At 47.9% G+C, this 25,267-nt stretch overlaps 2 protein-coding genes across 2 annotated transcripts in view; both read left to right on the top strand.

Annotated features, from left to right (window-relative positions):
* Positions 1 to 15,641, top strand: part of strn (striatin, calmodulin binding protein) — a 35,933-nt gene extending 20,292 nt beyond the window's left edge. Inside the window, exons 2-18 of the mRNA XM_003456486.5 lie at positions 3,200 to 3,303; positions 4,167 to 4,240; positions 4,734 to 4,812; positions 6,559 to 6,729; positions 6,804 to 6,939; positions 8,022 to 8,184; positions 10,394 to 10,507; positions 11,735 to 11,878; positions 11,959 to 12,095; positions 12,341 to 12,516; positions 12,911 to 12,958; positions 13,067 to 13,188; positions 13,276 to 13,443; positions 13,585 to 13,725; positions 14,276 to 14,377; positions 14,461 to 14,547; positions 14,997 to 15,641. Coding sequence (XP_003456534.1) covers positions 3,200 to 3,303; positions 4,167 to 4,240; positions 4,734 to 4,812; positions 6,559 to 6,729; positions 6,804 to 6,939; positions 8,022 to 8,184; positions 10,394 to 10,507; positions 11,735 to 11,878; positions 11,959 to 12,095; positions 12,341 to 12,516; positions 12,911 to 12,958; positions 13,067 to 13,188; positions 13,276 to 13,443; positions 13,585 to 13,725; positions 14,276 to 14,377; positions 14,461 to 14,547; positions 14,997 to 15,166 — 2,136 coding nt within the window. The 3' untranslated portion in view covers positions 15,167 to 15,641. The remainder of the gene's footprint in view (positions 1 to 3,199; positions 3,304 to 4,166; positions 4,241 to 4,733; positions 4,813 to 6,558; positions 6,730 to 6,803; positions 6,940 to 8,021; positions 8,185 to 10,393; positions 10,508 to 11,734; positions 11,879 to 11,958; positions 12,096 to 12,340; positions 12,517 to 12,910; positions 12,959 to 13,066; positions 13,189 to 13,275; positions 13,444 to 13,584; positions 13,726 to 14,275; positions 14,378 to 14,460; positions 14,548 to 14,996) is intronic.
* Positions 15,642 to 19,017: 3,376 nt separating this feature from the next.
* Positions 19,018 to 22,876, top strand: LOC100710091 (BTB/POZ domain-containing protein 3). The gene is made up of 5 exons (XM_003456491.5): positions 19,018 to 19,174; positions 19,504 to 19,725; positions 20,060 to 20,150; positions 21,231 to 21,349; positions 21,430 to 22,876. Exons 2-5 carry the CDS (start codon positions 19,586 to 19,588, stop codon positions 22,460 to 22,462), a joined length of 1,383 nt encoding a protein of 460 aa, XP_003456539.1. The 5' UTR covers positions 19,018 to 19,174; positions 19,504 to 19,585; the 3' UTR covers positions 22,463 to 22,876.
* The last annotated feature ends 2,391 nt before the right edge of the window (positions 22,877 to 25,267 follow it).

Here is a 25,267-nt window from a genome sequence, read left to right on the forward strand (position 1 = left end):
TGCGTTTTCGTTTGAAAATGCATTGTTTTCTCTGCGTTTTGGCCTCCCGTCCACACTGAAGCGGCGCTTTTGCTCAAGGAAAACGCCGCGTTTTGAAAACGCTCTCGAAAATGCATACATTTGAAAACGGTGCTTTCGTGTTGCAGGACAGCGAAAACGGTACTTTTTGAAAACGATGACACATTTTAGTCATGTGATGCAGTCATGTGACCAATTAAACTAAGATAGCGGAGAGCATTATACAGCATTGTTTTGTTTGACAGCCTATTAAAGATTAATATCAGTCTGTACGTGCTCCAGACAGCTTTTCTTCAAATTCTTTAACTCTCACTCGCTTTTGCAACTTTGTACTTTTGTGTTACTCGCAGCAACAACTCCACCTCATTGTTAGTCCATTTAAAAAACTCGGTGCTTTTCCTCCACATTTTTCTGTGTTTCAACGAGCCGGAAAGTAAATAAACAGCAGACAGAAATGAGGTCGAATCTTCTTGCGTTTCACGCATCCGCAGGACTGAAATGTAAGAGTTTTCGGCCGTTTCAATGTGAATGAACAACTCTGTGAAAATGACTGAAAACGCTAGCGTGGACGCGGAGCGTTTTCAGACAAAAACGCCGTTTTCAAATCTATCCGGGCTCGTGTGGACGTAGCCTGAGAGGGCAGCAGGATTCTGCTTGAACAACAAAACTGTCGTTGTACAGCCTCCTGGATCTGCTCATGACAATAACCTCATGTTATTAAACTAAGCACAACTGAGTAATCCTAATCAGCCAATTAAAATCCTGGAATTTCATCCAGCAAACCTGGAGCTCCGCCTTCTTGAGCGTCCTGTTACTACAGTAACCTCATAGCAGCCGTGTTATTGGTCAGATGATGTCATTAAAAATGTGCCAGAACGCTCCAACACCACAAACACGGTGTCGCTACCCGATCCGTACCGGAAACCCGATCGGTACCCCGCATGCGCAAATCTTACGTCACTTCCTCTCTTTGCCAGCATTGCGACATTCAATATATTTGAATGATACGGTTAGTGCCCAGTTAGCTCCTAGCATTTCTCAACAGCTCTGCCTCCTTTTCGACTACCGGGACATTTAAACAATGGATAATCCGTATACAAACAAATTCATGCTTTTCTCCTCAACAGACAGCGTCCCCCGATTGAACAAAAGCTCCGTAAAATAATAAGAATGGCGCCTAATTACAGACTTAATAATACAGACTTTGTAATAGGACACCTGAAGATTCATCAGCCAGATTAAGTGTTTACTGACAATTGACAGTGATAGCGGACATCATCATCACTATTCCAATCAATCCTCTCCACACAGACAAGCATAAACACACTTGACTATCGCTAAATCAAATTTAACACACATTTGAAATGACGCTAATTCAGTTTATAACAGGGTTCATTCGCTCGGTCAGCAGGTGGCGGTATCCTCGTACACTGGGGAGTAAACTGCCATTAAACGAACAGAAGAAGAAGAAAACATCTGCACATGCGCGGTACGGATCGGGTAGACCCGATTTGTACGGTCGGACTGTGCACATGCGCAGTAAGGATCGGGGAGTCCTGATCCATAACTATCTTTTTATTTTTCGTTTTTGTCTACATTGTACTGAAATGCTTCATTATTGCAAACATTTGAAGATATACTTATTATTCTTAACATCTTAACAGATACTCTGACCCGTAACTATCGTAAAACGCTTCGACCGGAAGTAGACACCTTTCGCGCATGTGGGGTACCGATCGGGTTTCCGGTACAGATCGGGTACTGACACACGGTCCAGAGGCCCAGCTAGCAGACAGCTAGCAGCTACAGCCGCCTGTGTCGCCATCCACCTGTCAGTCAAAGAGGCCCCGCCCCTAATGATTCATGCAGTCATACAGGCTGTAAACATGTTTAATTCTGCTGTAATGTCGATCTGTGGGGACTGAATCGCTGCTGGAGCCTCCAGTGGATGTTAGAGGAACTGCAGCTGTAATGTTCCTTGGCCAAGTCTGCGGTCGGGGTCGACCGTGACGGCAGGTGGGTCACATGGTGCCTGTTCCCACGCTGTGTGGTAGGTGTTAGTCGGTCACAAGTCTCCCATCAGTCCTGCAGACACCCAGTCAGCCTGTCCCATTTCCCAGGAGGCTTTGGGGCTCAGGCCTCAGGATGTGGGGCGATCAATCTGTTCCTGCTTTATAGGGCAGCCATGTGTCAGGTGTTGGTGACTTCCTTCTGAGTGAACACGATGAATCAGGTTTTGTTAAAGTTATTTATGCTGATCCAGGATCAGACTGCAGGACTGAAGGTGCTGGCTTATTGTAGATTTCCCCCTCAGTGAGCAAAAACCACTGCTGCTTCCACTCAGCCACTCTCTGAGCTCAGCAGCACAGAGGAGCACAGGCTGGGTGGAGGTTCAGCGAGACAGTCAGAAAACAGGAGGATCATCGAGGCAGATGACCACGGCAGCTGAGCGCGCTCAGAGGAGCGATGATCACCACGGACGGATCCCTCAGAAAAACCTGGAAACCACACACACACACACACTCAGACACACACACACACACACACTCAGACACACACACACACACACTCAGACACACACACACACACTCAGACACACACACACACACACACACACACGTGTCAAAACTTGTTATTAAGTAAGCGGGGTGTCCGTTAAAAATGTTTGTATTTTCTCACTTTAAACATTGATATGTTTTTTATGGTGAATAAAATAAGAGTCTATGAAGTGTGCTGCTCCCTGCATGCTGTTTGTATTTTACTCAGAGGCTAACTTCAGTGTGGGCTCCTGAACGCACCGCAGTGCAGCTGCTGTCTCACACTGTCAGTCTGCACTGTAACAAGCCGACTATCGTGACTGTACAAACGGCGCCGCGTCGTTCCCCGCTGAGTCTCGATGGAGTCGCTCGGTAATCCGCCCACAGCCGTCTTCGCCATGTTTAATGGAGATTAGATGTGTTTATGGACCTCCTGAGGCTTCGTTAATCTCGTCCCCGCTCGCTGTTCGCTCGCTTTGCTTTTTGTGTGCGTTTCTGTTTTTAGCCTCATTCAATTAACTGAAGTTTGGTGTTTAATCAGACACGCAGCAGGGACTGAAGCTGCATGTCTGGAGTGGGAGAATATGTTAAAATGAAGTTTAATCCTCGGCCCCGCCTTCATTTTTTGTTTTCTCTGCTCTCAGGCTCAGATCGCCTTCCTGCAGGGCGAGAGGCGGGGCCAGGAGAACCTGAAGAAGGACTTGGTGAGACGAATCAAGATGCTGGAGTACGCTCTGAAGCAGGAGAGGTGAGATACTTTTACCAGGGTCACACATTTCACATGCAAACACTTTGATAAGGAAACAGTCGAATCCTCTCTGCCCTGATCTGAACTGAGTCAAAGGAAAAAGTTCCCTCATGCTTGAGATGAGATTTTGGTTTGGGAGAGACCACGGCCGTAGAAACACAGGGGTGTTCCTCCCACTGCCAACAAGAATGATCAGTCATGAAAAGTTGTTCATAAACATGTCCTGTGTTTATGAACGTCACTCAGGACTGAAATATGAACCTTTTTAAAGCAGCAAAGTTTCTAGCTCATGTTTTAGTTCCAGGTCCTGGTTTAGTTGCTACAGTGAAGGAGTTTCCATTCAATTCAACTTCATTTATACAGCGCCAAATCACAACAACAGTCGCCTGAAGGCGCTGTATACTGTAAGGTAGACCCTACAATAATACATACAGAGAAAAACCCAACAATCATATGACCCCCTATGAGCAAGCACTTTGGCGACAGTGGGAAGGAAAAACTCCCTTTTAACAGGAAGAAACCTCCGACAGAACCAGGCTCAGGGAGGGGCGGGGCCATCTGCTGTGATTGGTTGGGGTGAGAGAAGGAAGACAGGATAAAGACATGCTGTGGAAGAGAGGCAGAGATTAATAACAGATATGATTCGATGCAGAGAGGTCTATTAACACATAGTGAGTGAAGAAGAAACACCCAGTGCATCATGGGAATCCCCGGCAGCCTACACCTATTGCAGCATAACTAAGGGAGGATTCAGGGTCACCTGGTCCAGCCCTAACTATATGCTTTACTTTAGAGAAGTAATAAATGCATGAACCCCGAATGAGATAAAGACGTTTGTGATATCTGTGTGTGTCTGTCCTCAGGGCCAAATACCACAAACTGAAATATGGCACCGAGCTGAACCAGGGAGAAATCAAACCTCCGAGTTACGACTCAGGTAGGAGGTTTTCTGACTGTTTTTCCCATCTGCAGAAATTCAGTGTTGTGTTCGATCAGAGGCACGAAAATCACAGTTTAAATTTACGACAACACTAACCCGTGTCAGACTGCATGTATGCTACATGAAAGTGTAATTAATGTCTGCACTGAAGCCTGCAGAGTCGCCCCCTGCTGGCCATCACAAAGAAACGCAGCATTAGGACGGTGTTCTTCAGGCTTGCTGTGGTTCCTCTGCTGCTTTACACTCAGCTCTTATTTCTGTCTCTTCGCTCCTCACCTCTGAGTTTGATGCTGAGAGAAGCCTCTCTGCTGCCTCCCTGTGGACATGTCAGAAATAACCTCGGCCTTTTATTCATACAGTCATATCATCTGTTAACATGTGAGGGTTCCCGAGAGAACGTATTTCAGGAGAGGGGCATCTGCAGCACAATACTTTGGGAATTCACGAGTGGATGGATGGAAATGCAAACGTAACGTGTTCTCTGTTTCAGACGACGACAACGAGGCTCCGAGTCCTCCGAACAGCAGCCATCAGCTCAGCTGGAAACAAGGACGCCAGCTGCTCCGACAGTGAGTGCACACACACACACACGCACACACATGCACACGCACACACGCCTTCAGACGTCCAGTGTGTCACAGGACGGCTGTGTGTGTTAAATGTTTCTCAGAGAGAAGCAGAAAGTCAGTCGTCTTAATAGAGATTAACACTTGTAATGAGAATCACACACACTAATCCACTGAGACCAGTCAGAGTGTGTGTGCGTGTGTGTGTGCGTGTGTGTGTGCGTGCGTGTGTGCGTGCGTGTGTGCGTGCATGTGTGTGTGCGTGCGTGTGTGCGTGCGTGTGTGCGTGCGTGTGTGCGTGCGTGTGTGCGTGTGTGTGTGCGTGCTTTAAATGAGAAACTGTAAAGAACATTTTATCACTAACAGACAAAACAGGGAAACTAGAACTGACTACAGGTGGTGATGCGTTCACTGTCTGTAATCTGAGTTAAAACCTTTCCAACACGAGTCAGTTTAGCTCACAGGACAAAACAGTGAAAGTTAAAGTCCTCTGATCGTTCTGGGAAAGCCTGACGGTGCATCCTCGTCACTCAGTCTTCACCAGCAGGTGGCGCTGTGTCTCTGCAGACCTCAGCGTTTTTGGGGCTGCAGGGTGTGATCGGACCGATCCATCACTCCGACGCTTCTGTTAGCTCCTCACTCGTGCATGTGTGCAGCTCTGTGTGTGTCTGTGTTTGTGGTGACAGTGAATGGAGGATTGTGTGAGGCATCAAGACCTCCTGCGATCGGAGAGGCTGGTACAGATGGGAGGGTGGGAGGGAGGGAGGGAGGGAGGCTGGCTGAACTGTGTGAGAAACACACTGGGCGTTATTCAGGGTAAACCACAGCGCTGCTCTCAGGTCAGCAGGGTCGGGGCTCGGTACAGTACGGCGATTTAAATTGGAACTTTTTGAGTTTAGAAGAGCTTCGCCTGAGCGGTTTGTTCGATTCGGACTCAGTAAGTACAAAGAGGTTTGCTCCCACTGCAGGCGGCGTCTTTCTTTACGAAACTCTAAAATCCTCCAGAACAGGCTGGAACTTGAACTAACATCCATTCTCCCCCTGCAGCAGACGGAGCTTTGACTGCAGATTTGAAATCTGACAAATAAATAAATTCAGGAGCTTGTTCAGAGCTCGAGCACAGTCAGGTGTTTTCTTCCTGTTTGTGTCCTCGCACACCCTGACCCGCTCTGAGTCGGCCTGGTGTTGGAAACTGCTGCTGCCCTTTAAAGAAGCTGCTCCGGCCATATAATTGTGGTGCAGCTCAGTGGGTACAGCAAGGCACGGCTGCTGGAGGAGGACTCTCGGCATTCGACCCCATCTGGGGTTACCCTGGAGACGTCCAGCTGTGGTACATCTGTTTGGACCTGCGGTGTTTCTTTAAGAGATGTGACTGCAGGGTAACAAAGCACCAAAAACTGCAGTTCCTTTGACGTCCACCGGACTCAGCAGTGAGTCAGTCCCCACGGGCTCTCATGTTAAATCTTTAAGGCAGAAATAAACATGTTTGCACCCTGATGTTTGAATTTAATTAAGGCTTAAAATTTGGACCTCTGGACTGTTCGTGTTATTGTCACTTTTCATAACTCAGCTAAACGTTACCGTAGCCTCTCCGTCTGCAGCGGGAGTCTGGGTTCAGCTAGTGTTCAGCGGTTTTAGAGAGCTGTCGGTCGTCTCGTACAGATCAGCTCAGATCAGCCACGTTAGCCTCATGGCTGCTGTTGCTCCTTCAGAAGCTCTCACTGACCTCGTGTCCTGTCTCCGGCTCAGGTACCTGCAGGAGGTCGGATACACGGACACCATCCTGGATGTGAAGTCTCAGAGGGTGAGGGCGCTGCTCGGTCTTACCGGAGACACGGGAGACAAACCGTCAGAGAAGAAAACCGAGCCCATGGTCAACGGCACCGAGCCGTCCTCGCTGAAGGACAGCGGTATGGTCAGGTACGAGGCCAGGAGGTGAAATAAAAACGCCACACAGCAAAGCGTGTTGTTACAAGAACCCGTTTCTCCCACAGTAAGCCCGACGTGTCCGACTCAGCCACCATGCTGGAGGCCTTCAAGTTCATCGAGAGCGCCGCTGCAGAGTTCAGCGACGAGGATGAGGACGAGGACAGCGAGGGGAGGGACAAAACCATCCTGGACCTGGCTGCGGTAAGAAGCTGACACTTTCAGCTTCTTACCGCTTACCGTTATTTCACTTTTTCTTTCATGTATGAGATTATTTTCATTCTCTGTAACTGTGGATGTAAATGTGCATTCCCAGTTTCCACAGGGTCTCTCTGTTTGGCTGTGCAAAGCCTGCAGAGGCCACGATGAAGCCCACTCACTGTGAGGCAAAGTGTTCCTGTCTGCTGATTGGTTCGTCTGTAATGGAGAGCACAGGAATGTCATTAGGATGTTCCCTATCTTACAAACACGAGTAAAACACAGCTTTTCAGTCTGTAAAAATCTGGAAACGGCACGTTTATTTTTTTATGTCCAAACTGAGACCGTGTGTGATTTTTAATTAATAATTTTGTCGTCATAAGAAACATTTATGGAGCTCGTGTGGGTGCTGCAGGTGCTCCCCAGCCTGGAACTCCATCATCTCCACCATCATTGCAGTCGATCGTGGCTCGAGAGTTGGGAGTTCGCCTTGTAATCGGAAGGTTGCCGGTTCGAGCCCTGGCTCCGACAGTCTAAGTCGTTGTGTCCTTGGGCAAGACACTTCACCCGTTGCCTACTGGTGGTGGTCAGAGGGCCCGGTGGCGCCAGTGTCCGGCAGCCTCGCCTCTGTCAGTGCGCCCCGGGGCAGCTGTGGCTACAATGTAGCTGCCATTACCAGTGTGTGAATGACTGGATGTGTAAAGTGCTTTGGGGTCCTTAGGGACTAAGTAAAGCGCTATACAAATACAGGCCATTTACCATTTACCATCATTGCTTTGGTCAGTAGCATATCTGCGAGCGCTCGCCTTCAGAGTAAAAGCTGAGCCTGTTGAAATGTGTGTGTTTCAGGGCTAAGGCACAGCTTTTACTTTGAAGGCGAATGTCCTCAAATGGCAAATATTTACTGATTAGTCGGTGTCTTCTTTGCCCAGTACAGACGACCACGGCAATCTGCTGCCAACCAAAGTGACTGCAGGACGGTTTGGATACCTCCTTGTAGCCATTTTCACGCGCTGACTGACAGCAGTCACGCCTTGCTTAAAACCTGTAAACATCAGCTTTAAAAACATGACTTTACCTTTGCACAGATGGTGAGAAAGAAACACTCGTCAACGCCGTCTTCCACAACCTCTGACCTCAGCGATGACCCCGACACGGAGGAGGCACTGAAGGGTTTTGATTTCCTGGCGAGTCCGGACGAGCTGGACGGATCGCCTGAGTCGAGGAGCGGGGAGGACAGCGGCGAGTGGGGTGAGTCACCCGATGGTTTATTTTCTTTTTAGAGCATCAGAATGTTAACGAGTGAAACTTTAACCACAACGTTAAAAGAAGACTCCAGAGTTCAGAGTGTGTGAAAGTAGGAGGACCCAGAGTCGCGCCCTGTGGAACTCCAGTTTCCTGCTCTCTACAGTGACCTGCAGGTTACTGTCAGATTTGAGGCAAACTTGACCTTTAGAAACTTTTCTTAATGTTGATAAACCAGAAGAGTGAAGGTGATCGTTGTTTTATTGAGGTTAGAATGAGCAAACAGGAAGTGTTTTTGTTTTTTCTGTATGTACATTCAAGCATCCATGGAGCACTTATGAAAGCTGCACGTGCTGTGAATCCCCTTTGAATTTCATTTTGATCGTTTTTAAATGAATTTTTAATAAAGATCGTTACGTTTCAGCTCTTTTTCAAATGTCTTTTTTGTGAAGGTAAAACAAACTGAACACGTCCTGACCTGCCGTCCTCTGTGTTTACATAAAGAAACCCTTTTTCTGCTGTTGCTTAGCAACCGGTTCAGTGTCATTTGGCCAATGACGGAAAGCTCCCCACGCGCTTGGTGATTCAACACTTGAGTCGAGATAGTGAAGGAGCGCTGACTTAGTGCAGCAGGTCTCACCACAGTCCTGTGTGCTCATGGCGTGAAAGGTCGCAGCACGGAGCTTCGTCTCCGCTTTAACGCCGTTTTCATCTTTAAGTTTGGTCTATGACGCCGCCTCCGCCTTCACTCAGATATTAAAGCAGCCGAGCGCAGATAAAACCCGTTTGGCTGCTCGGTTATGAAACCATCGCTCCTTTGATCCCGTCTCGCCTCCATCCTCCCCTCACCTTTCATTCAGGTCGCCATTACTGTGGCAGCTTTCGTCGCTGCACGCTTCTTATCTGTGGAGCTGCTGGTGTGCCCTTTGACCTTCTGCAGATGATGCTTGTCCCCATCACACTGCTTCTACACCTGTGAAACTGCACCCCCTATGGTGGAGGAGAGTAACAGCAGCAACAGTCCTGAGATTCTTTCTTACTGCAGACTGAACCGCCGGTTTGCTGTTTGAATTTTTAAAATGTAGAAGCTCATAAACAAAAGAAGGTGAATAAGGCCGGAAGCTCATCTGTAACCGGAAGGTCGCCAGTTCGATCCCCAGCTCTGTCTGTCCTGGTCGTTGTGTCCTTGGACAAGACACTTCACCTACCACCTACTGGTGTTGGCCAGAGGGGCCGATGTGCCAATATGGCAGCCTCGCTTCTGTCAGTCTGCCCCAGGGCAGCTGTGGCTACGACTGTAGCTGCCTCCACCAGTGTGTGAATGTGTGTGTGAATGAATAGTGGAATTGTGAAGCGCTTTGAGGGTCTCGAAAAGCGCTATATAAATGCAATCCATTATTATAACTGCAGGATTAACAGGAAACAGAATAAACTAAATGTGTCTCGACGTAATTTTACGTAAAGCATCCTTTATTGTCTCAAAACTTCAGCGTAAAAAACACCTTTATGCTGTTCAAACGGCACAGATCAAGTGTACTCGCTGCATCACGATGTGAATGTTTGATCTTTCTGATGATTCACTGGAGAAAATGTGAAAAAAGCGCGTTCACACTTTCAGGTTCGTGTGGGACGAAAGCTCAGCGTCCAGCTTGATTCCTTCTGGGTCACACGAGTGTTTTCTGTGAGGGACAAAAACATCGTTAATCCTGGACCCACTCGTACGTACTCGCTCTGAGAATATCCAAAGATTCAGGACATTTTTAAAGTTGATGTAAGACAATGAGCGGATTCTGTGAGGTCACCTTCATCTTTGGTTGAGGTTATCTGGGATGAATGGTACAGGAGGAATCTTTGCATCCTTCTCGTCTGTAGGAGGCGCTCAGCTCGCTGCATCTGCAGCCGTCGTCATGTTTCTGCGGGACGCGGTTAGCCAAGGTTTCACAGGAGGGCTGGCCTGGCTCTGCACACGTGTGTGTAAAGCACAGGGGGCGCCGTAGAGCGAGGTCAGCACCAGCTGATGGGATGCAGCTGACAGATTAAAGCGACAGTGTAGCTGGGTTACCCCCGTCTGTCTGAGGTTCCTCACTCCACATCACGTCTCCCTCAGGGATGGATTTGAACTGCAGTGCATCCAGACACTCACAACAAGTTTCTGCCTCCCTTCTCCTCCCTCCCCTCTCACCTCCTCCCCCTCCTCCTACCCTCTGGCCTGCAGAGAAGGAAGAGCAGTCTCCTCTGGGTGAAATGGCCTGGGACGTGGACCAGGGACTGATAGCCCAGCTCAAGGAGCAGTACAGGAAGGAACGCAAGGGCAAGAAGGGGGTGAAGAGTAAGTCACGCTGCAGGCCTGTGCTTCATCCTCCCTCCTCAACCTCTTTACATTTTGTTCCCCTCACCCTCTTCCTGTAACAATAAACCACTTCTTCTTCTTTTTCTCTCTCTCCTCACATCGCCTCGGTCCCATCACTGTTCCTCTGTGTGTCACATGTTAGATGACAGCTTTGGACTCGTGAAAATCTCTTAAGTGTAAACGTTATTTGGGGGCTCTCATTGGAGGATTCCCCTCCACCCTCTCTGTTTGGTCCGTGTTGGTTTTCTGAATGTAAGAATCTGTCTTAGTGTCCTGATTCAGATCAAACCATTACAAGGGTCAGTTAGGAGGCTGTATATAAAAGATGAACATTTCAGGGCCTCCAGTTAGCTGAGGTGAAGTCTAGCAGACAGCTAGTAGCTACAGCTGACAGTCAAAGAGGCCACGCCCCTCATAATGTAACCTTTAAATGAGTTATCAGGTTACAGCTGTTCTGAAGGAGGAAATTATCCACAGAGATCAGACAGTTTGTGTATCAGGCTGTAAACACGTTTGTTTCTGCTGTAAAGTTTGAACATGAGTCTATAAGGACTGACTCACTGCTGCCTCTGCTGGATGTTAGAGGAACTGCAGTCACTGAGCTGTGGCGGTCTGACTGTGCTGGAGAGTAAGTGAACAGTCTCAGTGGAAGCTTTTAAGACCTGAGCTGCTTTAATGCTCACATCATCCAGATGTGCAGATACCACAGCGTCCTCCTTCACAGCTGGACCATCAGTGTGGTTTTCAAAATGAGATGATTTGTAGGAAACTTTATTGTGCTGTGGAAGCTGCGCGCTGGTTTGGGTCAAGTTATGTTCTTTGGATTATCTTCAGTTTTTTCACTTCCTGTTGGTTTCCGGCGCCTCACACGGCCTCCCACGGCCTGATCCTTATGAAACCATCATCAGGTTGAACCCGCCGTGCTTGTGTTGCGATGGCAGCGACTCGTCTGCATTGGTGTCTCCGTCTGTCCGCAGCCGGCAGGTGTCTGTCCTTCCTGCTCTTCGCTCGTCCTCTTTTCTTCTTTGTTTCTCTGCTTTGGTTTGCCGTCGATGCCTCGCAGAGCCGCTGCTGCTCCTTCTTTCCATCTTCACTGTTTCACAATTTAATTTTCATCTCTCTCCCCCAAACGTCGTCGTTCTCCCGCCTTCATCGGGCTTCCTGTCCCCTCCTCATCCTCTCTCGTCTCGCTTCTTCCTCCTGCAGGACCAAACCGGTCTAAGCTGCAGGACATGCTGGCTAACCTGCGGGACGCTGAGGACCTCCCCTCCATGCAGCCGGCTGTGACGCCCCCCTCTCGGTCGAGCGTGCCCAGGCTGAACGAGCATGAAGTTGGACGCCCCGATGACGGTAGCCCTCCCTCCCTCTCGGCTCAGCGGTCATGTGCGAGTGACATGAATGTTCAAACGTTTCCTGTTTCCATCCTGCAGAGGCGATGACGTTCCTGCCGTCGTCGGGGAAGTCGTTCATTCTAGGCAGAGTGGACGAGGCGGTTTCTAACGAGCTCGGACTGGGAGAGCTGGCCGGACTCACCGTCGCTAACGAGGCCGAGGGCCTGATGTATGACGTGAGTAACATTAACCTGTCACAGGCTGCTTCAGGCCACGCCCCCTCATGGACCTAACCTCAGAAAGAAGAGATGAAGACCAGCGAGTAAAACCTGATTCCACTCGTGGTTTGTTTTGGTTTTTCTGTGTGATTTGAATATTTAGGAATGTTTCCACAGTGTTTCTGCACCCTGGCGTAGAGACCCACCCCCACAGCCGATTCTAACCTATCAGAATGCTTAATAAGACCTTTTCCCTGCCTCAGATTGCCAACAACAAAGATGCTCTGAGGAAGACGTGGAACCCGAAGTTTACCCTGCGGAGCCACTTTGACTCGGTGCGCAGTCTGGCCTTCCACCCGGTGGAGCCGGTTCTAGTCACCGCCTCCGAGGATCACACCCTCAAACTGTGGAACCTCCAGAAGACGGCGCCCGCCAAGAAGTGAGACTCCATGTTTTGACATCACACACGTATTCTATGAAATATTGAATAAGATTATAAAATCTGTTTTTCACCTGAAGTTGAAAACGCTCTGAGACACGTAAACATGGTCCAAATGTAGACTCTGCTAACGTTGCTTTGCAGGATTCCTCAAAATAATCCTCTGACGAGGATTATCTCCTCTCTGAAACGAGCCGTTTTAGCTCCTCTCCCTTTAAGCAAACTTTCCTCTGATTGGCTGCCCCTCACAAACAGAAGGTTTAAACTGCAGTTGGGCGGGGCTTCTGTGGCATCATGCAGTCTTCAGCCTGAGTTGATGTTGCAGGACAAACATTCAGCTCGCGAACATGGTTTTTAGAAGCCGGCGGTCTCACTCCTGTGCTTCGATCCTCAGGTGTGCGGCGTTGGATGTGGAGCCCATCTACACATTCAGAGCCCACAGGTGAGCGCGGGAGCGTTCCCAGCACCGCACACGTTCAGCCTGACTCCGTTCATTCGGTCATAAAAACAACGTAAACATGTGTCTGTGTCATCTGATTTCGTACTGTAGCGGTGCTGTGCTGTGCGTCACCATGAGCTCGAGCGGCGAGCAGTGCTTCAGCGGGGGCGTAGACGGCACCATTCAGAGCTGGAACACCCCCAACCCCAACATCGACCCCTACGACTCGTATGGTACGACCCGGCTCCTCCCAGCACATGCCTTCATCGTGCTCTGTTGTCACATCTTCACGTGAGGATTGTCTCTCGTTTCCTCTGCAGAGCCGTCCGTCCTGCGGGGGGCGCTGTGCGGTCACACGGACGCGGTGTGGGGTCTGGTCTACAGCTCGGCTCACCGCCGCCTCCTCTCCTGCTCGGCCGATGGGACGGTGCGGCTGTGGAACGCCGCCGACACCTCGCCGTCTCTCGCCGTTTTCAACGAGCAAGGAGGTGAGAGAACATCTGTGAGAACATCTGCACCGCAGCTTCAAGGAGGCGCATTACAGTGTCATGTACCTTTAGTTACTCCTCGAGGAGGAGGAGCTTAAGTGGTGCTGTTGTCTCTGTGCTGAATCTCTGCTTCTCTCTCAGTGCTCGGAGTCCCGACCTCGGTCGACCTGGTGAGCAGCGAGCCGGCTCACATGGTGACGTCCTTCGCCACCGGACACATCGGACTCTTCAACATGGAGACGCAGCAGCTCGTCCTGATACTGCAGTCGGCCGGTCCTCCAGGTACGACCACAAACTCAGCGAGTATTTACAACCCGAGAACAAAAAGCGAGAACAAAAACAGACTTTCACATCCAGCAGACTCACATTTTACTCACGACAGAACACAGAAACACGTCACATGTTCAAACTGAGGAAATGAAACTGTTCCAATCATGTGACCGGCCTGCTGCCAGCTCACCTGATCAGCTGCTGAATGCTCCTCCAGCTGTTTCTTTCTAAAAATGTCTCAGCTCAGTTTTCTTTGTTCTGCTGTGAGTAAAATCTGAGTTTATGACATTTGTTTTGCTCGTCACTCTGCGTCCCGACGGCGTTTGCAGAGCTCCGCCTCTAAATCATGTTCACCAATGAACAGGACGAAGGAGGCTTCAGATATGTCGACGAGAAGCTCACAGAGACTTTTGTTTGTGCGTCCGCACTGCTGGTTAATCCTGCTGCCGTTTCAAAGTGTTGTCGGTGTTACGGCGCCGTCTGCAGGCCGAGCTGATGCTCTGACGCTTTCACGTATTTGCTGCTAATGTTTTTCTTCCTGCCCACGCCCGCCTCCACGCAGAAGCTCGTTGCAAGATCAACAAAGTGCTGAGCCATCCCACGCTGCCAATCAGCATCACCGCTCAGGAGGACCGCCACATCCAGTTCTTCGATAACAACACAGGTACGCCGTGACGTGTCCTCAGCTTTCCGTCTTTTGTTGCCTCGCAGATCAAATTTAAACTTTTAACCTGTTTCAAACTGAAGGTAAGCTGATCCACTCCATGGTCGCCCACCTGGACGCTGTCACGAGTCTCGCTGTAGATCCAAACGGCCTTTACCTCATGTCAGGAAGTAAGTATCCGAGCACACGCCAGCTGACACATCCCATAATATTATCAGACTTTATAAAGAGCCTACGGGTACTTCCTGTATTTATTATTTTTACTCTAAGAGCTTCAGAGTAAAACTCGCTGTTCGAGCCAATCACAGCATCAGGAAACCAGGAAGTGTCTGTTTATGATGAAAAAGACAAATGTATCCATGTAAGATTAACAAACAATCGTTTGTTTTCCTTTGTTTTGTCCTCTAACATCTTGTTAACGTCTTTATATTTTTTGATGTATTTTTATTTTGTTTTTGTCCAAAAACGTTCAGAAGTTTAAAAAGTTTTTTCTGTCGGACTGACCGACAGATGGGAGGATCTGCAGGTTCACCCTCGCTCAGTGCTGTAACATCTAAAGACCTCCATCTTTATTTACAGTTGCTGCTCTGTGCTGATTGGCTGTCTCTCTTCCCGTCAGGTCACGACTGCTCGATCCGTCTGTGGAACATGGAGAGTAAAACCTGCATCCAGGAGTTCACCGCACACCGTAAGAAGTTCGAGGAGTCCATCCACGATGTGGCGTTCCATCCCACCAAGTGCTACATCGGCAGCGCCGGGGCCGACGCGCTCGCCAAAGTCTTCGTATGACCTGAATGTGGTCAGCTGATCGCCCCGACACTCTCAGTGGGGTTCTTATTTTTGGACAGATGGAGGTTGCTTCCTCTGCAGAAGGTGACCCCACCTCAATACCCCCCACGCCCCCCTTTAAGATTCTTCTCGTGTTAAGCCCCGCCCCCTGCTGGACTCGGGCTGGCCCGGATCCACAAAACAAACCGACCTCTGAGTGAGGGGAAGAAGTTCACGCAGGAGGCCGCCGCGTGCGTTCTCCCTCGAACAGCTCCGGGCTCGCCGCAGACGTCCGTCTCATCGTAACGTGCCTTCTTTCTGTCGGACGCTCGGAAGAAACCCGAGACGCCGGAGCTGGAGAGGAGTCGGGACGGGGAGGTCATGGCAGCCAAATTTAACCTTCAGACGACCTCTGTTTGTCAGTCTGTCCATCCTGAGTTGAGCGGGCTGCGAGGACAGTTCTGGATCTGTGCTCCACCTGAGCCACGCCCACACAGGCAGGAACTTTTGCCCGTCACAGTTGCCGTTCCAAGTTGGTTCCATCAGGTTCTAGGGCTGTTCGATATAACGATATATATCGGATGACGATATAAAAACGTCTATCGTTTCATTTTACGCTATCGTTTGTTTCGTGGTGTCGCAAAATAAACTGTTTACGGCAATATTTTTTCATTATTTTGATGGTCACTGTAGTGGCTATATTAATTTCCTAAAGTTCTCTCTTTCTCTTATATTTAATATAACCACACTACAGACGGACAAGCGCCTGTTTTTATGCGTTGTCGTTAGCAACAACGACGGTAAGACCACCTCGTGTCCGCTTGTTTATGTTCCACATAAACCTTTCACAATAAAGCTCAAGATCCTGTTGAGACTTTTCAAAATAAACTGAATCACGTGAAAGATGCAGAGTATTTACGGATGAGAAGCAAAAAAGAGCCGTCAGGTGCTAAAAAATAAACCTTAGACTCAAACATTAGAACAGGCTTTTCCCCGCAGCACGCTGTGTAATAAATACTCACAAAGAAAACGGCGGCCGTTACAACCTATGTCTAAAAATGTATCGTTTCATGCATCAGTTAAAACACTGGACTTCAGCTACATGACGCGCAGCTCCCGCAAGTCGAGCTGCCCGAAATTCACAGAATTTACAGAAAATGTTAAATTTTTGTGATTTATATCGTTATCGGGACGATAGATGTCTTAATATCGGGATATGAGATTTTGGTCATATCGCACAGCCCTATCAGGTTCTCATCCCTGCTGTTGGCGATGACCTAGCGCTCGGTGGGACACAACATTAAAGAGAATCGGCGCCTGATTGGCTCCAGCCTCAAACACCTGAACATGAAGGTCCTCACTGCACTCTGCAGAGTCCACGCCGTGAAGTGGAGAGGGCGGGGTTAACTGAGAGGGCGCCACCTGCTGGGACCGCCAAGACACAGGCGCTCAGGCTGTGACCTAGCAGTAATCTTTCACTGGACTTTGAATCAATCATCAAGGATCAACAGAGTCCGTTTGGCTCCACCTGAGCTCTGATGGGGTTCCTCCTCCTCCTCCTCCTCCTCGAGCCGCTGCTCATGGATCTTTGATCCGCTGAGCTTTCTGTTCTAAACCCTGAGCGGCGCTAACAGGAACTTTTTGGGAAACCTCCTCCTCACTCACTCACAGGTTGTAAGATATGTGGCTGCTTTTTGTAGGCGTAACCCTGCCGCGAAGCTTTTCTCTCCGGAAATCAAACGGATCGACCCGGACGCCTCCGACTAATCCTGACGCCTGCTGTTGCTAATGCTAATTAGCTTGTTGTAACATACCTGAGTAACACCTGTGCTGCGCCCCTCAGATCTGCTTTCCAAGCCGGAGGATTCCTCTGATGTACTCGGTTTGTTCGCCGTGAGATGCAGGCAGATCGTTTTTTATTCTGTTTTACTTGAAAAGTGGCGTTTCTTCTTTTTGGGGTTTCTGCTGATGTTTTAATGACTTTTGTTTTTTTAACCAAACGCATCATCTCAGAAAGCAGCTGCTTCCCGTCGTGGTGGGGAAACGGTCGGTGTGTACAAAGGGTTAACAGATATCTGTGTGTACAGTTTTTAGGTATTAAAGCAAATCTATTTATTAACTGGTGTAAAGAGTGTATTTAGGGCAGTTTTAACTGGTTGGTGAGCAGAAAGATCAAACTTTGAGTGTTTGTATTGAGCTTTCCTGTAAACTTGTGTAGAACATGAATGCAGTCTGTACAGAGACGTGAACGCTTCCATGACTTTCACCTTTACCTGCACACGTCTGTGTTCAAGGGTGTTTTCAAAAGTTTTGTCCGTGATACGAGCAGGCAACTTCCTGTCTGGTTTCCAAAATAAGAGCATATTCACACAGTCGGCTGATTTCTGCATTAAAATGAATCGATTCAACTCGTTTTTGTTGGGTTTTTTCTTCCATAAAAGGAAGCTGTGGACGTTTTCAATCCTCACTGGCTCATCCCGTTTACTCCATGTACACAAAAATAAACTGTTAAAAAAAAAAAAAAAAACCTCATCAGTTTCACAGATTTTCTTAAAGCGTTTGCGTCGTGCAGTTATCTGAAATCCTTCTAACAGTGTGTCGAAGATAACAAACCGTTTGATGGTTTCAGCTTCTTAAATGTCTGTCTTTTCTCAGTGACGACAGCACAGCTTTAGATTGAACACGTGCAATGGCAGCTTTTATTTTTATGTTGTAAAGTTGCCAAAAACATTCAGTAGTTTGTAGGAAATGATGTTCAGCTGCCCGCTGAGAGCAACGTGGAGTCAGCGCTGAGTTTCTTCATGGTTTGGAAGTTTAAAGATTCGTACTTATCTGCCTTTTCCTGTACAGACGCCGCTCGCTCACTTATGAAGCTTCTGTTGCCCAAAATTAGTTTCAGTTTGTCGTCAGTCTTTCATACGTCTTCAGCTGGATGAACTGAAGGCTTTCAGCTCTCTTTCCTGTTCTGTTCTGCCGTTTTTTTCACCTCCAAGCTTCTCAGCGCTGACAGAAACCTGCAGAGTTTAGCAAAACAACCAGACTCACACTGGAGCACATTTATATTTCTGAGCCTGGTGGAGCAACAACAGATTTCAGAGTGTGAATTTTGACAAAGTGCACAAAATGTGGATTTATTTTAATTTGCTTCCATTATATCTTTGGTTTATTTTAAAACAACCAGATTTTAAAGCTGAACACGAAACCTGACTTCTTTAACAGAAGCCAAACCACGTCTCATTTCTTCCTCTTCGGTGATAAACTCGGGGACGTGGCTCCGTCTCTGTGCAGTGTTTGCAGATGAAATCTTCTGTGAGCTGAACTCCAGACTGAATCCTGCCTGTAAACTGTGGAGGTGCTTTATTGTGAAACTGCAGGAGGGACGATGGGAGCTGCTCGGGCTGTACATACAGTTCAAACACACTGTTTTTTTTGCTTTTTTTGTGTCTTTTTGCCTTCAGAGTGGGAGTGACAGATTTATCAGTAACAATAAAGACATATGTTGTATATCATCATGTGTGGATTCATTGTTGTGTTGACGGGAACGAGAGAGGGAACAATGAAAAACAGAACATTTTCAAATGTCAGTTTAGAAATCTCTGATTATCACACAGGTTTGGTTTTTTTAAGAAGACATTTTCTGTTATCTTATTGGTCGATTTATTTTTTTATATTTAAGTCTGGACCACTATAATTATTATTGACCACAGTCTGTAATGAAGACTGGTTATCAATTATTTTTATTTTATTTAATAAATATGAACACTTTTAAACTGCTTGTTAAAGGTTTAGAAACCAGGTTTTTAAGCACGAGCTGGTCCGCCAGGTGGCGCTGATTCGCCTTCGGGCTGGTTTCCCATCCGTCCAAACGGAAACGAAGAAGCCTCTGTGTGGCGCTGCTGCGCTCTGATTGGCTGACAGGCCTGCGGTTCCTGCGGGTAAACAAGAGCTGCTCTGCTAAACGTACAAAAAAGCAACACACCGTTTTTTATGAGGAGCAAATAATCAAAAGCACACCTGTGTGACTTTACGGTGAGTGTTAGCGCACCGATTTAACACCCGACTGAAGTTTCGAAGCGAAATGAACTCTTTAAAGCAGCAAATAACTCAGTTAGCTTAGCATTAACCTGCTAACACAAACAGAACACGATGAGTTTATAAGATGAGTTTTCATGTTGGACTCGGAGGTCGGGTTGCCCCCTCACACCCGTTCGGGGTTTTACTGCTGCAGATTTTTCATTGGTTGTCACTTTTATTGAAACACTTGGTGGAAGTAACGAGGTGTGTTTGACTGTGCTAATGTTAGCTCAGCGCAGCTAAAATCCTGCGGGTTTTAAGCCGACTCTGGTTTCTCTTCCCAGCGCTCCTCTTCTCCTCTCCGCGCTCAAGTGGCACCGGCTCCCCGGGCTACCATGAGCGGGTCCGCGGTCTGACTGCAGGACGATGGCTGCGGAGCTGTTTCCCACCAAGAAGCTGGTCCCCGCCGCCTCCGTGCAGCAGTACCAGCAGCAGAACATCACCAACAACAACACCAGCGTCACCGGCTGTAACTGGCAGGGCCTGTACCCCACCATCAGAGAGAGGTGGGTGTGTGGAGGAGGCCGAGATCCAGCACTAGAGAGAAAGGATTCAGATTCTCTCCGGAAAAAGCCAGAAGCAGAATTTAAAACAAAAAAGATTTTTAAAAATTACTTTCAAATGCTCGGCTGCAAGAATGTGAGAGCCCCGAGAACGAGTTCTGGAACCTAAATGTTTAGTTCACCCTCCATCATCATGCAGCTTTTCCCTGTTAGAGGAGCTCTCAGACACACATGCAGCATTTTTGCATTTGAAAGATGAGTTTGCAGGTCTGACAGGTTGCTCCTGCTTTGCTCTCTTTTCATTTACTGACCCCTCAAAACGGCTGTGTTCTTGTAGGAATTCAGTCATGTTCAACAATGAGATGATGGCAGATGTTCACTTTGTCGTGGGACCACCGGGGGGGACGCAGCGAGTGCCCGGACACAAGGTAACGCAAACACTCAACAGTTTCAGAGCCCAGCAGATTCTGCTCGTGTTCAGACGTCTGCTCAGCACTTACAACCAGCTCGCTCCTCGGGCAGGTTTATCAACTCTAAAGCTTTCAGCTGAGTCTCTGCAAACGTTAGGACATCACTGCCTGAAGGTCAGAAATACAGTGAGGAGCACGGACAGTTATCAGTAAGATCTCAGAGCAGGCTGAATAAGGACAGCGGTGGTCACATGATTCTGGTTAAAGACTGTCAGCGGATTTCTGAACACTGGAGCGATCAGTAGTTTGTAGTTAATGAAAGGCTGGCACGGTTTTAGCAGAGACCATGTTTGCATGGAGCTGACTAAATAAACAGATCATAGCAACACAGTAACAACAAACAGCTTCAAGGAGGTTCAGGAAAAAAAGCCTGCAAAAGAAGACAAAATACTCATCTGCATGTGAACACCAGGCTGTGTCAAATCACTCGACATGTAAACAGTTTGTCTTTAATCAGAATATACAGCTCATCATATCAGTGGCTGTAGATCAGGACATCTACTAGTTAAAAGTTTGGTGGATTGATTCCTGACTGCATGCTAAAGTATCCTTGGGCAAGATGCCAAACCCCAAGTTTCTCTCCGATGCATCCGTCAGAGTGTAAATGTTAGCTAGAAAGCACTTAAGAGGGGGGAGGGTTAATGAGGCATGTTGTATAAAGCGCTTTGAGTTCTGTGCTTTAACCAGTCCATCTAGCATCAGCAGGAGAGCAGGGGGGGGCGCCAGTGTTAACTCGCCATAAGCCTTCAGCTGCACCACGCCTCGTGCCTGAAACTCCCCACCACTTCACCCCGTCAGCTAGACTCAGTTCAAATCTCAGCACATCAGCATCATGTTTTTTGTTATTTCTGGATGTTTATAATATTGGTTTTTATTGTTAATTAAAGTAACCACGAGTGTTGTGAAAGTATATTAAATGCTGTTTTCACCTGTTCTTTGAGCTTTGATAATCTCAGAGTGTCGATAATCGTCTCTGAGCTTCGATCTGTGTTTAAAGTGTAACTCTCGACTCGTCCTCGTTGTTCTCTGTTCTGGCAGTACGTCCTGGCTGTCGGCAGCTCCGTCTTCCACGCCATGTTCTACGGCGAGCTGGCCGAGGATCAGGACGAGATCCGCATCCCCGACGTAGAACCACCGTCCTTCCTCGCCATGTTGAAGTGCGTTGACCTTTGATTTTGTTTACCTCGTTACACAAACACCTGACTGCTCACCCACAACCGTGCCTTTGCCTCCGCAGGTACATCTACTGCGATGAGATCGACCTTTGCGCCGACACAGTGCTCGCCACCCTCTATGCTGCCAAGAAGTACATCGTACCTCATCTGGCACGAGCCTGCGTCAACTTCCTGGAGACCAGCCTGAGTGCAAAGAACGCCTGCGTGCTGCTGTCGCAGAGCTGCCTGTTCGAGGAACCCGACCTGACGCAGCGCTGCTGGGAGGTGATCGACGCACAGGCCGAGCTCGCGCTGCGCTCTGAGGGTTTTTGCGACATCGACATCCAGACACTGGAGAGCATCCTGCGTCGGGAAACGCTCAACGCCAAAGAGATGGTGGTGTTCGAGGCGGCGCTGAACTGGGCCGAGGCCGAGTGCCAGAGGCAGGATTTGCCGCCGACCATCGAGAACAAGCGCCTGGTGCTGGGTAAGGCCATCTACCTGATCCGCATCCCCACCATGGCGCTGGAGGACTTCGCCAACGGGGCGGCGCAGTCTGGCGTGCTCACACTCAACGAGACCAATGACATCTTCCTGTGGTACACCGCCGCCAAGAAGCCCGATCTCCTGTTCTGCACCAAACCGCGTAAAGGCCTGTCGCCGCAACGCTGCCACCGCTTCCAGTCCTGTGCTTACAGGAGCAACCAGTGGCGGTACCGAGGTCGCTGCGACAGCATCCAGTTCGCGGTCGACAAACGTGTCTTCATCGCCGGCTTCGGCCTGTACGGCTCCAGCTGCGGCTCGGCCGAATACAGCGCCAAGATCGAGCTGAAGCGCCAGGGCGTACCGATGGCCCAGCGCATCATCAAGTACTTCTCCGACGGCTCGAGCAGCACTTTCCCCGTCTGGTTCGAGTACCCGGTGCAGATCGAGCCGGACACCTTCTACACCGCCAGTGTGGTGCTGGACGGCAACGAGCTGAGCTACTTCGGCCAGGAGGGCATGACCGAGGTGCAGTGTGGGAAAGTCACCTTCCAGTTCCAGTGCTCCTCCGACAGCACCAACGGCACTGGCGTGCAGGGAGGCCAGATCCCTGAGCTCATCTTCTACGCCTGACGGGCGGAAGGGAGGGCGCCGCAGAGATTCCTGCTTCACTGCCATGTTGACTTTAAAACTGTGGAGTTCTCAGGAAGTTGCCGAAGCAGAGACGGACTTGCTGAGCCTCAAAGACGGAACACCGACGACTCGATGGAAACATGAAGAAACGAGGACGTCCCTCCAACGCTGCCTGTGTTCATCGTCTTCGTTACGCAGGAGTTGGAAGAAAAGACGATGGCTGCAGGTTTGTCGGGACTATTTTGAGTGGCAGATTAATCCACAGCTGTCACCAGACATGACACTACAAACACCTGTGCAATCCTGTCTTAAAGCCCCGTTTAAGGGTCTTATGTTAGCCTGTGTTCAGTCCACAGAACTACAGATGACTTCCACAAGCTGTCGATCATATCTATTGATTAAACACTAAAACTACAATCAATCAATCAGATAATCAGGTAGGGATGGGTATCGAAACCCGGTTCTTGTTGAGAACCGGTTCCCACTGTTTCAATTCCTTGGAATTGTTTGCCATTTTTACAAACGATTCCCTTATCGATTCCAGTCGCCCCGAAAGACGTCACCATGTTGCGGAGCGTCATTTACCTGGCAGGGCGCCTACGCACCACAAACGCTAAAAAGTTTGGTTATACTTTACGAGAACGGATGACAACAGGGCAACTTGCAATACTTGCAAAGTAGATATTTCATTTAAGGGAGGAAACACTACGAATATGCAAAAGCATTTGCTCACAAAACACGCGATGAACTTAAATGAATGTCGTGAATCTCAACCCAGCAGCAGTGGTAACGTTTGCACGTCATCTCCCGTTAATGCGGCAGGTAAATAATCAGCTAACAGTGCATATTATGTTAGCGCGATCTGCCTTATTACAAAACCTGCCATTACTGTGCATTTAGGTGACCATGATGAGACAGACAGAGTCTGGCTGGCAGTTCTCGCTGCAGTCTACCGGTAGCGTCTCCTTTCAGGCCAGGATAGACGAATGTCACCGAGCAGTGACTAAGTTTGTGGTCAAAGGCTTGCACCCATTTGCCCCGATTTTCGGTAAGTGAATGTGTTTAATTGTAGGCAGGGACATTACTGGATATTCTTGTGTAATTGCTACAGAATAATTTGTTATACTTTGTTATTGCTACAGAAGAATATTTATTTTATTATTTTACATTTACAATTTTTTTTCCTGGGGACCCTGTGACACCCCATTGAAGAGCCGTAGGCTGTGGATCTCTTAAGAGCTCACTGTTGGGTTTGTAAGGCCATGTTACTCCTAAATTTCTATCTTGTTTAAAGAGAAGATATAAAACAAAGTTCTAAGCTAATCGACCTTAGTGTTCTCCTTTTTTAAAAAGAATCGATAAAGAATCGAATCGTTAAACAAAATTGAAAATGGAATCGTGAAAATCTTATCAATACCCATCCCTATAATCTGGTCACCAGATAAAAGCAAGTACAGACGAGTGTGTTTGCTTTTAAAAGCAACTGAGATGATTAAACACTCGTAACAATCTTTTATTACTCACGGTGGACATTAAGCAGATAATTAAAGCGACACAAGCAGTGATTTAACTTTGTGTGGCTGCAGTCTGAATGTGAACATCAGCACTGAAGCAGGAGGACAGTATGTTGTTCCCTGTAGTCTGATTCAGCTGTTTGTGGGAGTTTTTCCTCTGAGCTCTGTCACGGCTGTCAGGATATTTCGCTCTCTGATCTGGTTACTGAGCGTTTGATATAAACGTTCACCAGCTCAGCTCCAGATGTTTCCACCCTCGAGTTGAAATGTTTTCATCTGAACTGTTTTTCTGTTACGGTTAAATTAAGGTCTCGCTGCGCCCTCTTGTGGTGCAGAGTAGTATTGCACGACAGCCCTGTTTGAGCTTCAGCACAGCTGTATTGGCCTTAGAGTCACAGCATCTGTTTGTTTCGTTGCTTTGCTTTGTTCGTTTCAGGTTTTAAACTTTTTTTTAAACACAGGAATTTCCAATAAATACCTTTTGGTGCAAACGTGCCACAAATAAATAAAGCAGCCCACAAATGCAACTGTTTAATTTTGGTCGGTCAGACAGTTTCTTCTCCTGGAGCAGAGCTTTAAGATTTTTCAGGAACTTTGGGACTTCTTCCAAACATAAACTGGGAGGACTGGGCGAGCAGCGTCTCTGAAGGTTTTCAGTTTGTTGCCTTAAAGAAAATGTTTGAATTTAATAAAATTTGTAAAAGTGAGATTCTTAAACATTCCTGCTGTTGATGAAGGAATCAGTTTTATTTTGAACCCTGAGTTTGTGTTCGTGGACGGTTCATCACATTCCTGATTTTCTGTTTCTGATTTGTTTGAAGCAATTAAAAGGACGTTTCACTGACATGTTCCTGTGATTTTAACTCTTTTAACTCTAAGTTGTTTGTAGCTAAAAATCCTTGGGCTCTTATTTTGAAAATCACATTTGTACCTTTGTTATCTTTGGTTTTGTTGAAGGTGTGTATATGGATTTCTGTGATGGACACTACTCGTCTTCCTCTTTTTCTTTGTGTATTCTGAAAAATTACTTCTTTTTTTTTTTAAATGATCGAAATGAAGAAAACGTTTTTGTTTGTTGTTTCCTGTCGTTTGTTTCAGCCAGAATGTGCAGTGAGTCAGCGGCCTTATCAATGTGTTGTTACTGTGACACATTTGGAAATAAAAGGTTTGATGGATTTTTCTCTGAGTCTGTTTTTGTCTCACGCTGAAAAAAATCACATCTGAACGTTTCAGAGGGAGGAAATGATTCCAGCGAGTCTGCGAATGAAACATGAAAAATGTAATAAATTCA

The sequence above is a fragment of the Oreochromis niloticus genome, linkage group LG6 (assembly GCF_001858045.2).
Source record: "Oreochromis niloticus isolate F11D_XX linkage group LG6, O_niloticus_UMD_NMBU, whole genome shotgun sequence".
In the NCBI taxonomy this organism is placed as follows: domain Eukaryota; kingdom Metazoa; phylum Chordata; class Actinopteri; order Cichliformes; family Cichlidae; genus Oreochromis; species Oreochromis niloticus.

What these genes read in the sequence shown, in the direction of transcription:
- LOC100710091 (XM_003456491.5), top strand. Translation starts at nt 19,586, where the DNA reads ATGGCTGCGGAGCTGTTTCCCACCAAGAAGCTGGTCCCCGCCGCCTCC. An exon ending in TACCCCACCATCAGAGAGAG is followed by an intron (nt 19,726 to 20,059) that starts GTGGGTGTGTGG and finishes GTGTTCTTGTAG; the next exon opens with GAATTCAGTCATGTTCAACA. An exon ending in TCCTTCCTCGCCATGTTGAA is followed by an intron (nt 21,350 to 21,429) that starts GTGCGTTGACCT and finishes TTGCCTCCGCAG; the next exon opens with GTACATCTACTGCGATGAGA.